The following is an 18,768-nucleotide window of genomic DNA, read 5'->3' as shown; positions in this document are numbered from 1 at the left end:
GTTGTATCCATGCTATCCATTAATTTTAAAATATTATTTTAGAGCTTTGTCCAAAAAATGAGTTAGATCTAAAACTCAGGTGGACCACACCATGGGAAAATAGTATTGATTGGATATCCACCATTTAAATCCTCCTAAGGCCCACTGTACTGTTTATTTGACATCCAATCTCTTAATTAGCTTATAAAGACTCAGATGAAGGGAAAAAACAAAGATCAGCTTGATCCAAAACTTTTATCGTCCCAAAAAGCTTTTAATGGTCTACATTCATTCAACACTGTTTCTTGTAATGTGGTCCAATTGAGATTGGGATATGCCTCTTTTTTCTTTTTCTTTTTTTCTCATATCATAAAATTATCTATAAAAATAAATGGACGACATGGATGAAACACATACCTCGTGGTGGGGCCCACAGAGCACGGCAGGGGAGTAGCCAAATCCCTTTCCGCAGGAAGCGGATTGCGTACTGAGTAACTCAGTACGGTAACCATTGTTCCTGCACTGCAAGCTTAGGTGGGGCCCACTGTGATGGTTGTGAGAAATCCTCTCCGTCCATCCGTTTTGTGATTTCATTTTAGTACTTGTTTTAAAAAATGAAAGGTATCCAAAGCTCAAGTGAACCGTACTAAAGGAAAATGTGGTTTGGGAAAATCTCCAGTACCAGTAGATCATAACCATCCAATCTAGCACTTTTCCCAATGACGTGGAGGGCTATTGTTTTCTTTACCAATCTTTGTTCAGAGCCCTTAAAAAGGGTTAGGTTGTTCCATCTGATGATGATGGGCAATCTTAGATTGCTTTATATTACTTTTAAGCCCTATACTATTTTTACACCATTAAAAAAATTTGTAGCTACTCATCCTTACCACATGTAGCAATAATGTAAAACTATCCTGACCATTCAAATTAAATCCCGCTGTAGATGCAGCATGTGTCAAAATGACACTGGTCGAGTAATCCAATCAGCTCAATTAATGGTTATTAAATAAATGGTTGGATCGTCTGAACAAAAGATGGTTAGTATTATGTAAGTGGCCCCACTTCATTTTGACCGTTCTAAATGTTAACTTGAGGAAACGTATTAAGACAAAAGCTTTGATACTTTGACTGACCGTGATGGTTGATACACATGCATTCAGAAATTGCACACGTGGCATACACCAAATGAAACTGTCCAAATCATGTTTCTCAGTTTAGATGTACCGTGAACAAAAATTGAATATCATGTGATCATCTGACTAATAGATTGGTGGACATATATTGGATGGTTAAAAATGAAAGGTATCTTAGTAGTCCTGCTTCCACGAACAAGTATCCATAAATCAGAGGTCAGGGTGGAAACTTATTATTGTAAGCTTGCATTTGTATTATATAAACTCATTTTGATTACTATTTGAGTAATTTCTTACGACAATGCATGCCTTTTGGCCCCCATTAAATGGAAACTTATTATTTAATGCTTTTTTTTCTTTTTTTTTTTACAATTTTTTCATTCCTGAATATGTAAATATGTGTATTTAGGCATGTCTGGAAGTTTCATTGAAAAATTCCACCATTTTCTCCATGTTTCCTCCTTTTTCCCTGCATTTCCGATTATCGGCGATATTATCGGCGATAATGATATTATATCGTTATCTCCGGCCAGCGAAACTTGTAGCGACATCGACAACTCGAACACTGCTCCTTCATGCTTGGCATGGGGTCAATATAGGTAAGAAAAGGACAAGGTTATGGAGGATGGTCATTCTTGCAGTTTGGTGGTTGGTTTGGGAAGAAAGAAATGGGAGATGTTTTAGGGATGTTTCAAATTCCATAGAGGCTATTGCTTCAAAGGCAAAGCGGTTAATGATAGAATGGGCTATTCATGTAGAATTTTTGAAGGGTTGTGATCTTCTTTTTTTCAGTGGACCCTCTCTCCTTTTTCTGTAATCTTTTTTGAGAATTTGAGCCTAGTTGAGTCTGCTTTCTCAAAAAACTATGAATTTTTGAGAATTTGAGCCTAGTTGAGTCTGCTTTCTCAGCGGATCCTCTCTCCTTTTTCTGTAATTTTTTTTTTTCTAAATACAATATTGTTATCTTTCAAAAAAAAAAAAAGGACTAAAGGAGGTCAATTAGACTAAACAACATGGACTTACACAGATTGCATGGTGTATAGCTCGAAAATGGAAGAAAACTCCAATGAAACACAGTCGATCCTTCACAAACAGATATATTGATCTTCTTAAATTCTCAAATACAACTTCAAATCACTGAAAAAAAGGGGTTGATAGTTTTCTCAAGTAGCATTGAATATACATTAAACATCCGGTGTATGGCATGATTTGGGAAAACCCAAAAAATGTAGAGCCGATCTTTGAAAAAAAAGAAGAAAAAGGTTGAGACTCCACATATCTCCAGTTTCGATGCAATAAAAGGCTATATAGTGACTAATTAAGGTAAAACTGGCGCACTCTATGCTGTATTTTGCAATGAAACATCAATTGATTTGGAAGAAATATGGAAAAAAAAATAAAATGATTTAGGGCATTTTTCCATGGATGCAAAGATCATATCAAAGCTTACCTCAAATAAGCCCAAAAAATTCTACAAAAATACCACGATACATCTAAAATCGAGATTCTTCAGATCATACTATTCTTGAGCTATCTTGACCGTACAAACTTCAGAGTTGCTGACATCAACCATACAGATGGTGACGCCAGAAAGTCACTGTTGTAGTGATCAACTTAGAGAGCTATGAAACTTCTTCAACGAAGCTCTGATACCAAGTTGAGATTCAAGAAACCCTAAAAATGGAGAAAATGAGGAAAAGATGAATAAGAAGAAGAGAGAAAAGGGCAGGGGAATTTTGGGGAGAAGTGATTAGTCTATTATTATGATAGACTAGCTTATTTATATAAAAGAGAATCAAGGGAATTACAATAGTGCCACTAGGGTGGTAAAATGACTAAAATACCCCTCACGAAATATAGAAAGCCATAAATACCCACAAAGTGTCTCTCTATGGGGATAATGCTTATATGATGAAGCATTGAGCATTATTGATGTTGATGTCTTTCCTTGCCTCTTAGTTGGGTTGTATTTGTGCTCTTTCTATTGCTTGCCCTTTTTTTCCTTAACAGTTCTTATAAAAGATACAGGACACCCTGTATTCGTAGAGAATAGTTGCGCCTCAAAAGGGGCGGGGACACCCTGTGTCTTTAAAAAAAAAAAAAAAAAAAAGATACAGGACAATGAAACGATGTAACATTAGGAAAGTAGCTTGTTAAGCATTTGATTTAATTCCCATGTTAACCGACTGTTTTGTTGAGAGCCTTCCTAATGGAAAATCCTGGAGGATGACCTTTTTATGGGTGTCCTATAGATGACATTTCTATAGTCCCCAAAATTCTAGCCTATAAAAATGCATATACCAAGCAGCTTCTTAAGTTTAATCTAGCTAGTTAACAATATTATATTTCGAGCTTCAATTCGTAGTTTGCATATGGAGAATGCAACCTTGGTTTCTTTAACGTTAGGGCAAGCATTATGGTTTGTATCTTCTTTGAGTCAATTTCCCATTTAGCGGCCCTAAAAATAAATTCCAAGTCATAATGGTTGAAGATGTGATCTCTAACCAGGCTTTTCTTGGTTTGCCTTCACTTCAACCATCAAAAGTTTCTACGAACCCTTTTAGAGAGGAGACCTTGAAATTGTTGGGATAGCGAGTTGTGACCAAGGTATTCGATAACAGTAATGATGGCCATAACGGCCACTGCTTTATCATTACAATACAGGCCATAATGGCTGTTACAGTCTTTAAAAAGAAGGAAAAAAAAAAAAACCTGTATCAGCCCCATAACAGCCATTATGAACTGTTATGGGGCCATAACAGGCCATTTTTCTTGTAATGGCCATTATGGCCCCATAATGTGTAATGCGGTTCCCACTGTCACTGGCCGTTACATAACTGTTTTTTAATACCTTGGTAGATCTACTGGGGAATTGGGTTGAAGTTATGGGTAGTCCAAGTTATTTCCTTGTCTTGGGGTTTCAGCTCCCTTGTTGCTTTTTTGTGCGTTGATTGTATCTTGTAGTTGTAATGGCATGCTAGGGAAGTGACGAGAGGATGCTGCTTTGGCCATCATCTCCTGTATTTTTTTCATCTTGTATCTTTAATGAAATTCATCATCTTTTCAAAAATAGAAAGTTACCTGGAGTCGGCATTTTCTCATGGTTGCTTGGTGAAAGTTGGATGGCCAGCTGCTCACTTGACATCAACCCTCCTTTAGATGGGCTAGGGACTGGTTGGGGCCACCACTACTGGTACGCCTCCATGTACCAAATGGTGGTTGCTGGTATCTGGGCATGCTGAGGCACATTGTCTTCAAAGCATTACTGCAGAGTACGTGTTGGATATTCTCCAACACTCGGCTTCGTAGCTGGTGTAAGGAATAAGGAGAGACACCATCAGTCTTGGACATTTTAATGTTTATGATTGATCCTTGGTGACGTTCATAGTAGAGTACCTTCACAACAATCCAATCTCTTGAATATGCATAGGAGCTATGGTTGTCGAGGGAGTCCAGATTTGGGCAGTCATCCATCTGGCACAATAAGTCATGGTCTGAGAACTTGCTGAGTTGCCTCTGCTAGATTTTACTTCAGCTCAGAGTAAAACTCATTTTCATTGGGTCTTTTATGCCAGCTGGAAGAAATCATGCGATGTATGCAGTTTTTGATAGGCAAAAAATTCTTGATATAAACTTCCATGTACTAGCTAAAGTGTTATGCATGTGTGGTGGAGAGATCATCTTCACTCTGATACGATAGGGGAATGGGTCCTCGGAAATTGGACTGAGTCAAGCAACTCATTAGATCTAAAAAGTTCAGAGATTTTTTTTTTTTCTTTCAAAACCAAAGGGTATTTTTGTTATTTGCCTCAATAAAGCTTCTCTTCTCATTAGAAACCCTAGTCTATAGCTCCCTCATATCATGGAAACTATGAAATGGCCATTAGCATGGAAGTTTCTTGAATGACAAAGGGAGATTCTTTATTGCACCTGGCATTTTCATTACGATGATGACGATGGTGATCATGATGTGGGTGTGTTCTACATTACCACACTTTCTTCATTGTCTCATGGGTTATGCTGCCTGACATCATCCATGAGAATCTGCAAAAGCTCCCTATAGTAATATAAATATTAGGAAATGGGCTAGATGGCAAGCCTTTAGCTTGCAAAGGATTATATAAGAAAATTTTGTCAATGAAAAAGGAGTTACTGCATGTAGTTGGGCTTCAACCTTTAGTAGATACCAGTTATATTATTGTAGGATTTCTAAAGAGTTATCTAGAGTATTGATGCAGGACATGAAAATTAAGTATGATATGCAAGATTTCAGGCTTTAGATCACACTAATTTTAGAACCATCACAAAAATTCCACATCCCACATAAAGTCAAGCATTCAACAAGGGGAATCTACAAAGGTCCAAGCCTACACATGTTAGGGCTGAATCAATTAAAATTATAGACCAAACAATGCACAAAGGAGAATAGATTTATCTACACATGCAAGGGATTACTTCCCAATCCAAGGGATTCACATGTTTTAAATCGGGAAAACCTAGTGTTTGCAAAAGTGGAATAGGACTCGGGAATTAGGATTATCTAGGGTTAGGGTTAGGGAAATAAGTTGAGAGAGGAGTGAAAGAGAGGAGAGAACCTGTAATTAGTCCACATGTGTGGACAACAGGCTGGCTTGACGCACGTGCGCAGATTGCTGCCCGCATGTGTGTGGGGCCACGAACCCAAAAAGGGCCAACTAGGGGTTGGTCGGCTAGGAATGGACCACCCACACACCAAGTTTCAGGGCAATCGGATGACTAGTTTGAGCACGGTGCTCCGTCGAAGTTTCGGCCCTCCTGCAGGGCCTGATTCTGGAAATCTATTGTAGAGAAGGATTGACTGCAAAATAAAGGTAGATTTGAAGAGTGGATGGCTGTGGGAGATGATGAATATAGAGGGTAGGAGATGTGGGCAATTTGGGATGGATGTGGCTTCGCACCATAGTAGTTAGCCTTTCGAAGAAGGAAGGGTTTCGCACCCAATTGGATTTCTACAACTTAGAGAATTAAAGAAGCAGGAAAACATAGAATTTTATTAATAATCTTCAATGAATAAAAACCTACAAGGGGTTGCCTATTTATAAGAAAACCCTATACCCCAAAAGCCGCACCATGTGCGCACACTATTACTTGGAGATGAAGTAACAAAAAATAACAACTAATCAAAGCAATCTAAACTATTTATGATGTTCTTAATAATGATAATAAGCAAAAATCAAAGTAATAGATCATTTATGGTAGTGGGCCACGATCATGAGATCCAATAGTGGGATCCACATGATGATCGGGTCCACCCCAAGGAACCGAAACACAGTCATCTAACTAGGAGGCCCTCCATGGACGTCGTCATTGATCCAGATCGAAGGTGAGGCCCTCGCGTACGTGCGGGGGGGGGGCATGGGAGATGTCCCAATTAACTCTCCTCGGCTACAAAGATTTTGCTACTGGCGAAACAAAACTCCTGAACCCCTCCAAGATGTTAAGATTAATTGGTTGATGCTCCTCAGTAAGCCACGTACTATCTGAAGCTGGGTGTGACTTTCACTTAACTAGATACTTTTGAAACTCGCCATCTGACGTTGATACTAACTAATGATCCAGGATATCCTCTATCTCCTCTCTGGGTGTGGGAATGGTAGGTATGAAAGGTAGAGGCTAGGAAGAAGGGTTAAGAAGAGGCCATAGATCAAAGAAAAGATTTGGAAAATCAGGATAGTTAGGTGAGAGGCTGGACAATGTATCAGAGGTCCCCTGAAATGTGACTAGGTTAAACTAATTTCCATGGAAGGTGGAAGATTTACCATATACGCATTGAAATCGTTTCATTTTATAATTTTGAATGATCCAGCATTATGCGTATGTAATTTACGAACGGCTCCCCGAGGGTACTGCTCTGGCCTGATGCAGACCATCAGTCCCCTACATTGAATTCCTTGAAACGTTTATATTGGTCTGCAGAAAGTTTGTAATGTGCATTACTAGTATTGATCTTTTGCTTGATTTCTTAATGTAATGAATGAATGTGACGTGCAAAGGACTCTACAGACTCTGATGGCCTATGGGACAGGGACATATGGACAAGATCAATAGGCTTCCTAGGTTTATATATCCCAAGCTGAATAGGAACAACATATCAAAATGTGTCTTTATATGATCCAAACTGAATAGGAACAAGGCAACGGTGCGAGACTGAAATGGAAGTTTCATCAACTCAAGACACTTTATAGGGTTGAGGATGTGCTTCATGTTTCAAGCCTAGGCCCCAGATGGCTCACAGTGCTAGTTAATGCCACATTGGCACAACTATCGCTATCCACAATCATCTTGCAGCTCTTATCACCACATTTTTTTTAAGTATCGGAGATCGTGTTGCAGTGCTAATCGCAGGTATTCTTTGCTTGTGTAAAGGCGCAATGCACAATTGCAAGGGTTGCAGACTCTTGCGCTCATTCTTTCTCATCACTAGGGGTTTCTGTTGGCTTATATTCTTCCTCTTCACCGTCACTTTCTGGGGGCACTATTTCTACTTGCCCCTCAATAAGGAACACCTTGGTGCCCTCTTTCGTGCCACACTGGTGGGCGAAGTGACCAAACCCCTGACATCTAAAACACCTAGTCGCATCGCTTCTGCGTGAGCTAGATTCGACAACTTCTTTACCCTTATCATCCTTGGGCCTAGACTGAGAACTACTGGAAGGCTTGTACTATATATAGTGCCAGGTTTATCCCTAGAAGGGTTGGCCTTAGCGCCAGAATCACGAGACTCAAACCGCCTTCCCATAGATGCTTTGAGGTATTGCTCGACCTCCAACACTACTTGATACATCTGTTCAAGAGTGTCTGTCTTTGGCGAGCAATTCTCTCCTATTGTTAGAACGGAGGCTCGATTTTTCATCTTAAATCGAGCAAGAGTGAGTACGAGATCCTCATCAACTTCACACCTGGTCAAGTACTGTCAGGCCTGTGTCCTAGTATCTCGCCGTTTCATAGGATCTCGCGGTCCTCTCGGTCGAATTTCAGCAACCCGTGACCTGTAAATAGCATTTGCGAGCGACCTTGAGTCGTATCCTATAAACCCGAGTCAACTCAACCTGAGACCCATGCCATTGCGACCGCATCGTCGCTGCGGTTCCTACGCCGCACTTCGTACGCCAATCTGACGCTTAGATTGTGAGATCCGGCCTGCGCATTATCCCGGCCGTTGATCGCTTGATTGCGGGACCCACCTATCCCAGTTGTTGCATTTCCCTAGAAAATCATCATTAGGATGATGTCACCCTACCCTAGCCCCTAGCCCCATGCCTCTTACAACCACTCATTGCTAGCCCCCCCATGCCTCTTACAAAACAATCATTGCCTAGGGAACTACCACCCCTCTCTCTCTTATCGCTCTCCTTGTTTCTTTCATTTTCATTTCTCCCTAGCAAGAGAAGCCATGGACGTCCCAACTCATCCCCATTTTCCAGCCCTTTGCTAGCTCCTTTCCTCTCAATCCAACCATCCCAAGCCATCTCAACCATAGAATCTCTTCCCTTGGAGCATTGGAACCTAGTGGTGGTAGAAGAAATTCAAGATCCTAGGTGGGTGCTTGTTTAGGACTAGATCTTTCTTTTCTTTCGTAGATCTTTGTCTTTTATTGCATGGGATCATGTAGGACCCACCAATCAATGGTAAAGATCCTACTTGACCCTTTGGATGTGGGCAATGACCCATCCTTGTTGCATGCATGATCCATGATGGGGTCATTCTCCATGGACCCCATTATGATATTTTTATTGAATCCATGCTATTGATGGGTCATCTAGACCCTTGATTCGTGGTGAGGATGGCATCCCCACTTCAGATTTTTTTATGTAGGGCCATGCAATGCATGGGACCCATCTTGATAAATGTATGATGTATGATGCATGTATTGAGGGATCCACAGTGGAGGGGCCCCTCCAACCATCTCTCTCTCTCTCTCTCTCTCTCTCTCTCTCTCTCTCTCCTTGTATGATGGCCCACCTGATGATGCATGTTGCTGTCCAAACATGGGATGATCACACATCCAGATTTTGGGACACCTTGCTGCCCATTTTCAGACCAATCTAGATGAGGTAAAACACATAGCACAACCTGATTTTCTGGATGAGTGGCCCACCCACAAGGACACCCATTATGAAATATGTATTTTATCCAACCCGACCATCCGTGGGGCCCACCTTGCTGACATCCAACAACTAGCTGGACAGTCCAACACTGCTGGCACCGTCCAGCCAGCCCGGACAGCAGGAAAACACCAATATCGGCTTGATCCAAGGCTGGCGGGCCACGCGTGTGGACCCACCTCAATGTATGTGGTGTACCCTCACCGTCCAGCAAGGGACATGGGACCCTACCATGATATATGGGTTTCATCCTCACCGTCTAGCTACTGGACGGGGGAACACACCGTGATGTATCTGTTTTATCCATGTTGTCCGTCCACTTCAGGACGTGGGACCCACCCTGCAAGTGCTGCACATGTGGGGTGGGGCCTACATTGATGTATGTATTGTATATTCACTCTATCCGTCCCTGGGACAGTGGGACCCACACTGCATGTGTGGGGTCTCCACCGTCCAGCTGGACGTGAATCCCACCATGATATGTGTTGTATATTCACACCGTCCATACCTGGACGATGGGTTGTGAGGCCCCCCCTTGATGATATGTGTGGTACCCGCACCATCCAGCCTGGGACGGTGGGTCCAGCATGATGTAAGCGTTGTATATCCACACTAGCCATCGGTGGTGGGGCCCATTTTGTGTTGCAACAGGCCCACCTTGATGTATGTGTTGCAAGCACTTTGTCCATCTATTTTTTTGGACCTTTGGGTTGACTTGTGAACCCCACCTTGATGTGTATATTGTGCATGCAGTCCACTCATTTTCTGGACTATAGGGGCTGCCCCATCAGGCCCACTATGTTGTATGTGATACACACACTACCCATCCCTTATGCCTAACCCATGGGCCCTTGTGTGAAGCCCAATATGATGAATTTGTGGCCCATTTGGTGAGGCCCATTGTAGCGTATGAGAGGCTCATATGGTGAGGCCCAATGTGATATATGAGAGGCTTATGTGGTTAGGCCATTATGATGTGTAAACCCACCATGATGTATATAGTAATGTTTATGATGCCCAACTATTGTCCTAGCTAGTATAAGGCCTCGGGCCCCCATCATGAGATAGATTCTATGGGCCATGCCTTGGGAGTAATGATGGTTAAATGCCCATATTGTAAGAGTAATGGTGGTTAGATGTCCACATTGTGATCCTCCCTATGGCCCGTTGTTAGGCTTATTCTCATCTCTCCTTAGTGGGCTAACCCAAATTGACGGGCCTCCACGGTTATTAGTATGATCCATCTCACCTTAGTGGGCCCCCATTGATATTAACATGACCTACCTCATTGGGCTTACCCCAAACCGTTGGGCCTCCATTATTGCTGGTGTTTCCATCATGCCTTGTAGATTTGTCCCAGGTCATAGAGCCCGCCTTGTGCATATCGGGCCCATTGGAAAACCCAGTTTACTACGTATCGGAACGGGCGAGGAAGCCTACTCCTTGTCCCTGGGCCCATCCTTGTCATGAGGAGAGTATATCATTACCGTAGATGGTAGGATCTGTGATATCAGATTTGGTATATCCACAGTTGAGGACTGACCTTCATGTTATGGATCTGCTGTCCTTCTATGGACCCTGCTATATATATATATATATAGGCCGATTATCACTGAGTATGTGTTAGCATAGCATTATGACACATGCCCATACGCATCATCCGCATGCTTGTTATGAGAAGTGATTAATCATAGCATATGCCATTGGATAAGATTGTTTATGGGACTCCTTGATAGACGGAGTGACCCCACATGAGCGCGCAGGATTGATGCATGACTGGATGGTGTGACTCATGCATCTTGCATTGTGTGTTATGATTATTGTACGCCCTAGCGACATCAGGGCTGTAGCCTCCACAGGTATAGCGTGGAAGGCAGGATTGGATACCGAAAATACTTGTTAAAGCACGGGGGCGCCATAGATGTCCTAGGGTGAAAGTCCCCAAACCCTTATGGTACCAAGAGGATGCTCTAACGTCGAGACAGAGTGGAGGTAAGAGCACACGAGTGCCGAATACCATTAGGCCACGTCTCCCACTGTGTCATGGTCGGTTGGAAGGGAGTGTGGTCTTACCCACCCGAGGGTCAGGGGCAATGCTACGTAGAGTTTGACCAACTCTTAAATGGGTCCGCTACTGATGTGCCGGGTAGATATTGACAGACTACTAGTTAGGTGGGTATTGAGGTCTCTTCCACTTACATGGTTGCGCGTCCAGTTGGGGTGGCAATCTGGTGTAGAGTGTATTAGATTCTGATGATATTCTAGAGCTGAGCTGTATTATTATGTGGATTCAGATGAGGATTGATATGCTTGTGATTGCACCTTGCATATGACATTGGCCATGTAGGCCTTACATCGCATGGCCTTGGTATGACCGTTAGCATTCATGTCTCGCATCGCATGGCCTTGGTACGACCGACAGAATTCATGGACTCATTAGCATGTTTCCGCATTACTCTAATATTACATTCTTGGCATATACCTTGCGCACACACTTACACCACCCTTTAAGCTTTTTATAAGCTTATGCACGATCGTTGCGTGCAGGTGACGCTAGGACGCCACAACAACATTGAGATTGGAGCGCACAACTATCTCCTGGAGCTTTCAAGAGTGATATTGATATTGTATTTCCCTTATGCATTGTACTTAAAGTTTTTTATCATAGTGGATTTTGTAATGGTATTCTTGTTGTTGTTTGTGGGTTATGCTTATTATGAAACAAATTTATATTGAAAATCCTCCTTGTAGGATCCCAGGATCGGAACCTGGTATATGGGTGCCAGGAGCCGAGAATGGGGTACTACTGAGGTTGTCGGTGCCGAATTCGGTGACCGGGAATTTTGTGAATCTAGTTTCCGAGTTTGGGGCGTGACAGACGTTACAAGTACTCTTCGAACTCTTTAATGTATTCCGCCACACTCATGGAACATTGTTGAAGAGATTGCCATTCCTCAACTAACCTCAAGTGATAAGAGAAAGTGAGGTACTTCTCCTTAAGAGTTTCTTTCATTTCTTTCCAATGGATTATTGGGAGCTCCATCGACCTTTTTTTTCTTTCGCTCGACGGTAGCCCAAAACCTCTTTGCTTGGCCCACAAGCTTCATCTTGGCGAATTCGACCCGACAAGCATCCGACATGTCATACCACTCAAAATAGTGGTCCATATCCGCCAACCAATCTAGAAAAGCTTTAGGATTCAAGTGGCCATCAAACGTAAGGGCATCTACTCTAACTCCCTTGAGGGGTTGCGCATCTGGGTCATAATGATCATGTTTTCCCTCGCTGGGTGGGTGCACAGGTGCACGCCCATGACCGTTTCTTTGACCACTTCCATTCCTAGGTCCATCCTTTTGACCACCTGCTTGCGATTGGGCATCTACCTCAATGGTGGTTTCTAGTTGGGTAACGCGCACGTTAAGCTGATCCAAGCATTGATCAATATGTTGTTCCAAGCGCTTATCCAAAGACTCAAACTGCCGGGTTATGTTGTCCATTAACTCATGTAATTACTCCATGTTTAGTGTGGGTTGCAAACTAAAATTACGACTAGTACGTGTGGGCATACAACTACTCACTCAACTCAAAGACCCTCTAACACAACTATATGTGTTTAAATGAGACTAAATGATCCTATAAGACTCTATATGTGGGAAGCTACACAACACTTCTAAAATTACAGCAACGTAATTGCCCAAAGAGCTTGTTAATAGAAAATTCAGCCATGAAAATTGTGGATTTTCTAACAACAGAAAATTCAGCAGTCCATGTTATGAATGATGGGTCCTAAACAGCCTTATATGATGAGATTTAATGCAAATTAAACGTGAGTAGACTAAACCCTAAACATGCAATACAATCCCCTATGAAAAACCTAAGCTCTGATATCAAATTTGATGCAGGACATGAAATTAAGTATGATATGCAAGATTTCAGGCTTTAGATCATATTAATTTTAGAACCATCACAAAAATTCCACATCCCACATAAAGTCAAGCATTCAACAAGGGGAATCTATGAGGGTCAAAGCCTACACATATTAGGGCTGAATCAATTAAAATTATAGACCAAACAATGCTCAAAGGATAATAGATTCATTTACACATGCAAAGGATTACTTCCCAATCCAAGGGATTCACATGTTTCAAATCGGGAAAACCTAGGGTTTGCAAAAGTGGAATAGGACTTGAGAATTGGGATTATCTAGGGTTAGGGTTAGGGAAATAAGGTGAGAGACAAGTGAAAGAGAGGAGAGAGAGGACCTATAATCAGTCCACATGTGTGGACAACAGGCTGGCCTGACGCACGTGCGCAGATTGCTGCTCGCATGTGTGTGGGGCCCACGAACCCAAAAAGGGCCAACTAGGGGTTGGTCGGCTAGGGATGGACCCTCCACACACCAAGTTTTAGGGCAATCATAAGACTAGTTTGAGCACGGTGCTCTGTCGAAGTTTCGGCCTTCCTGCAGGGCCTGCCTGATTCTGGAAATCTGCTGTAGAAAAGGATTGACTGCAAAATAAAGGTAGATTTGAAGACTGGATGGTTGTGGCAGATGATGAATACAAAGGGTAGGAGATGGGGGCGATTTGGGATGGATGTGGCTTCGCATCACAGTAGTTAGCCCTTCAAAGAAGGACGGGTTTCGCACCTTCTATAACTCAGAGAATTAGAGAAGCATGAAAATGCAGAATTTTATTAATAATCTTCAATGAATAAAAACCTACAAGGGTTTGCCTATTTATAAGAAAACCTTATACCTTAAAAGCCGCATCATGTGCACACACTATTGCTTAGAGACAAAGTAACCAAAAATAACAACTAATCAAAACAATCTAAACCATTCATGATATTCCTAATAATGATAATAAGCAAAACTCAAAGTCCTAGATCATCTATAGTAGTGGGTCACGATCATGAGATCCAATAATGGGATCCACATGATGATCGGGTCCACTCCAAGGAACCAAAACACAGTCCTCTAACTAGGAGGCCCTCCATGGATGTCGCCATCGATTCGGTTCGAAGGTGGGGCCCTCCTCCTCCTTGCGTACGTGCGTAGGGGGGCATGCGCGTGCGCGAGATGTCCCCATCAAGTATATCTGAATTTTGTAATGTATAACTTCACTTTTCTTTTTTGCAGTTGCATTAGAAAATTCAACTGAGAGACTGTCTTTACTCTTATACTTGCTTTGTAAATGCTGGATGTGAATAAGGATGCCTTGGTCAGCAATTGTTTTGAGGTGGTGGGATATGCAGTGGTGTGCATCGTGTGTTTGAGATGCAATTTGCGCGACTTGGTGTTGGCAGTTTTGACTTGGTGTTAGCAGTTTTCACGGCTCTCTTGGAATCTCTTGTCGCAGTTAAGCTAGACCTTTTGGGAGAGGACCGTAAGGTGTGGAATCCATCTTTAAGTCAATTGTTTCCCTTGCTGCGGAATGGGCTTTGGTGTTGCCAGAGTTTGCCCGGGATCTCATTCTCATTGCTTATGAGGGACTGGCAGAATCTCATCTTTGGTTGTCTGGGTGCAGCCTTTTTGCTTTCTGCTTTGTGTGCCTTTTCATTGCCTGCAGGCCTCTGTTCTCTTTATTTAGTTTGTTTTTTTTTTGCTTGCCCTATCGGGTAGGGTGACGAGAGGGTCACCTGCTCCGATTTGTCTGCAACATTTTTTGAGTTGTTTTTCTTAATGTAATTGTCATCTTTTCAAAAGAAAGGATGTCAATGTATGAAATTTCAGTTTACTTTTTGCTTAAATCTGAGGGGTGTGATGCTTCTTTGTTAGAAGTTTAACTCTTCTAGACCGTGTTGTGAGGCTCCCAAAACCAAGATTTGGAGTGATTCCATATCATCAATCATTCCTTCCATTTCCTACCTTTCTCCATTTTCTCTATCGGGTCTGTTATTGCACAATCTGCAACAGCTCTACACCAATTAGCTTGCCAAGGATTGTCCCCCTTCCGACCACCACCAAAAAAATAAAAAAGCAAAAAGGAAGGAAAAAGAAAAGAAAAAGAGAAAAAAGAAAGAACTGTTAAGATGAAGTATGGAGATCTTGTCAGTGTTTTAAGTATTGATGATATTGGCCGATATATCACACGATATATCTTGTATCCCACCTATGTGATATGAAACGCACAAGTAGTGAGATATATTCCACATGTTTGATCTGGTCAACATTTTCAATTTTCGATCTTTTTTTTTTTTTTTTTTAAAATGCAAATCATGTTAAATCAATGTCAAATTGTTAAAAATCCATGATTTTTCACGTTTTGCATGAAAAATTATGGATTGGGAGCTTCAGTTTCAAGATTTGGAGGAGATGGGCCAAGTCGTGGAAAACTGATAAAAAAATAAAATAGAATTCCCAATTTCTCGCAAATGGTTGCAATCTTTGTCCAAACATAAAATCAAACACATATGTAGCCTAATCTAGTGATTCTTCTTTTGCTTTTGAATATATTTCTTGTGTTTCCACACGTCTCCTTACATTTATAAATTATATGAATAAAGTTTGAATATACTTGCATCAATTCATTTACACAGGGCATAGATTAGGACCCCATACAAAGAAAACCTGTTATCTGCACTTGTTTTTTGTCATGCTTTGATTTGTAAGTGTGAATTGATGTCTTTTTTAACAATCACTGAAGTTTCATTGAAAAATTCGACCAATTTCCCAATGTTTTCACATGTTTCTAACAACAGCGATACATTACATGATGCAGCGATATATCCAATGTGATAACTGATATGTATCCGTATCCCACCCATGTGATACTGATATTTCGAACACTGGATCTTGTGTCTGCAACTGCTATCTCATGCAACAGCTAGACACAATGGAGAAAGATGGATTTCACACTTTGCTAACTTTCTCCTTACACAATAGACTCACAAAATTTCATCTGAAAATCATCTTGACAGTCAAATAACCAGCGTCCGGTTTGATTCCTTGTTTTATTTGCTTCTTGTTAAATTGGGCAGTAAAAACGTTGTTAGTTCCTTCTAAAAAGATGCTAAAATGGTTAATATTGGCCTCTTATCTCATTTCTTTCTTCTCACAAGTTATCTCATTTCTTTGTTCTTGCTAGTTATCTGTTATGCTCTTCCACTTTCGCCTAATTGTAATCTAAGATTGCAAGGGGGAAAACTGGTATTTTCATCAATCAATTGGGGGGTTATCCATTCCTCATGCTTTTTGCTTATTCATAAGATTGACTTAAGGTATTTAGTTGGTCTGTTCTTCTTTCTTGTCACATCTTCTATATATCCTAGTTTGTTTAGGAATAAATATGAAAGAATGATCCATGAACATATGATAAATGGAAAATGCTTTGAAAATTATATAAAGTAAAATGACTTGTAAGAACTTCCATCCACATTTGGTTGAACGATGACCAGTTCATACAATTTCAATGGGGGCTAACTGTTTAGTTTCAAATGTTAAATCAAATGCTTTGATTACAGACACGGTAAATCTATTGTCTAAAAAGGAGCCTGTTATGTCATCTTAAATTCTTACTGATTTGACACCCAGATCCATAGCTCAACTGGCAGACTGAGTGGCGATTCCTCGTTTCAACAATTGAGGTCTTGGTATCGATCCCTAGTGGGGGTGGCTAGCATGGAGTGTGTGTACTGACATGGGTGTGCACTAACATGCTAACCCAACACACAAAAAAAAATAAAATAAATAAATAAATTTCTTACTGATTTGGGGTAGTATGAAATTTTGTTGCATACTCTTAAGATTTCAAATTGATCAGCTTCAAATCCTTGTCAGGTGGGTGATTTGGGCCTATCGAAAGTGAAATGTCAGACCCTAATTTCCGGTGGTGTGCGAGGTACACTTCCATGGATGGCACCTGAGCTTCTAAATGGCAGTAGCAATCTGGTTTCTGAGAAGGTTCACTGAAGCCCTCATAATTTCAAGCTGGCATTATTGCTCCCATTGCCTTGGTTAAGTTCTGACAATGTGGTGAAAATTCCAGGTTGACGTGTTCTCCTTTGGGATAGTGATGTGGGAACTCCTCACAGGAGAAGAACCTTATGCGGACTTGCATTATGGTGCCATTATAGGTAAAATTGCACCCTGGGTTACATTCGTGCTTCTCAAGTGTCTTTTTTATTTTTTTGGTTTGAGCCCCATGTGAACCCTGCTAATGGGACTATGCATTTATACGTGCAATCCAGGCCATTCGTCCGGTGGGGTGCACTGTCAGCATGCCTTGCCCAACCGCCGGGCTAGTTTTTCTCATCAGGCGGGTAGTGGGCTTTCCGTTCATCAAATGGCCTGCATGCCTATAAGAAAATGAGCAGCTTGTAAATAACGGCCATTGGTCGTACCTGCCTGATGAGTGGACCTGGATGACTTTTAGGATGGTGCATGTTTACCATGGGTTCTACCTGGAAAAGGGCTAGGAGCCTGTGCATATGCCTATTGGCATGTTTGTGTCTTGGCAGTTTTCTCCATCCAAATAAATGGTACAGTGTCCATATTTTGCAAGATCAGCGCATTGAATCCACAGTGATCAATTGCAAGATGATGGGCCAGGGCTGGAAGCTGCAATTATTGGGTGCGGGTTCGGAGGTTTCTATAGGACTTATCTCAAGACTGTTGCTTTAAATATTTTCTTGACTGTCCGAAAATGGTAGACTGGATAATTCTGAACTGCTGAACTTCTAATAGACATGATATTTTGGCTATGGTTCATCCAAGAGATGGCCCACTTATCTTGGCAGTGGGTTCCACCCTTGTCTACCAATGCAACAGTATGTAGTGATGCTGCCAGACGTAGACTGATTCTGAAATGTTTATTTGAATTGTCTTTTCAACTACAGGCGGTATTGTGAGCAATACGCTACGCCCTCTGGTGCCCGAATCTTGTGATCCGGAGTGGAGATCACTGATGGAGAGATGCTGGTCCTCCGAGCCATCGGAGAGGCCAAGCTTCACAGAGATTGCTGACACGCTACGTTCAATGGCAGCTTCTCTTCCTCCTAAAGGAAAATCCCAACAGCAACAACAACACACTCCTGTACAGGCACAGTCACCGAAATGATTTCAGGCAAGACACCTTATATTTCTAAATATAATGCTTTAAATGGCCTTTTTATAGAGACATGTTTCTGACGTATCCTGGCTTTGAAATCCTCCTTTGTGCTTCCCTTTGATTGTAACAGGAAAAGGTGGCAGCTCTTGTGAAAGAACACTTTGAATCAATCCCTTGTATTTTAGAGCTACTGCAATGCCTGCTTGTCTTGGTTGTTGCATGCTTAAATCATTCGCCCTTCTTCTCTTGCAATCTTCTTATCTGCAGTTTCAGGTTTCTCCAGCTATCCATCAGAGAGGAAGATGTATGGGCTGGTATGCAGTTTTCTATTGCATGCTTACACCGATTTGGGAAATCGTCGAGCAGGACTTGGTTGTCAGCCTACCATGAATCATCTGTACATAGCTTGCATGATTCTTGTACTTAATTGTGTTTGCATTTGAGTTTGTGGGAATTTGCCAA

General features: G+C 41.6%; 1 protein-coding gene across 3 annotated transcripts in view; it reads left to right on the top strand.

Moving 5' to 3' along the window:
• The window catches only part of LOC131216907 (uncharacterized), a 56,546-nt gene extending 37,778 nt beyond the window's left edge, over nt 1-18,768 (top strand). For 2 of the 3 annotated variants that reach the window (XM_058211513.1, XM_058211512.1), the window contains 4 exons: nt 17,037-17,159; nt 17,245-17,332; nt 18,095-18,321; nt 18,437-18,768. In XM_058211513.1, coding sequence (XP_058067496.1) covers nt 17,037-17,159; nt 17,245-17,332; nt 18,095-18,315 — 432 coding nt within the window. In that variant the 3' untranslated portion in view covers nt 18,316-18,321; nt 18,437-18,768. Of the gene's footprint in view, nt 1-11,803; nt 11,884-17,036; nt 17,160-17,244; nt 17,333-18,094; nt 18,322-18,436 lie in introns of those variants that run through there. The other variant, XR_009157110.1, reaches the window with a different exon arrangement.

This window comes from Magnolia sinica, chromosome 10 (genome assembly GCF_029962835.1).
Source record: "Magnolia sinica isolate HGM2019 chromosome 10, MsV1, whole genome shotgun sequence".
Classification (NCBI taxonomy): Eukaryota; Viridiplantae; Streptophyta; class Magnoliopsida; order Magnoliales; family Magnoliaceae; genus Magnolia; species Magnolia sinica.
The sequence above is the reverse complement of the archived record's forward strand: the minus strand, read 5'-3'. Positions and strand labels throughout refer to the sequence as shown.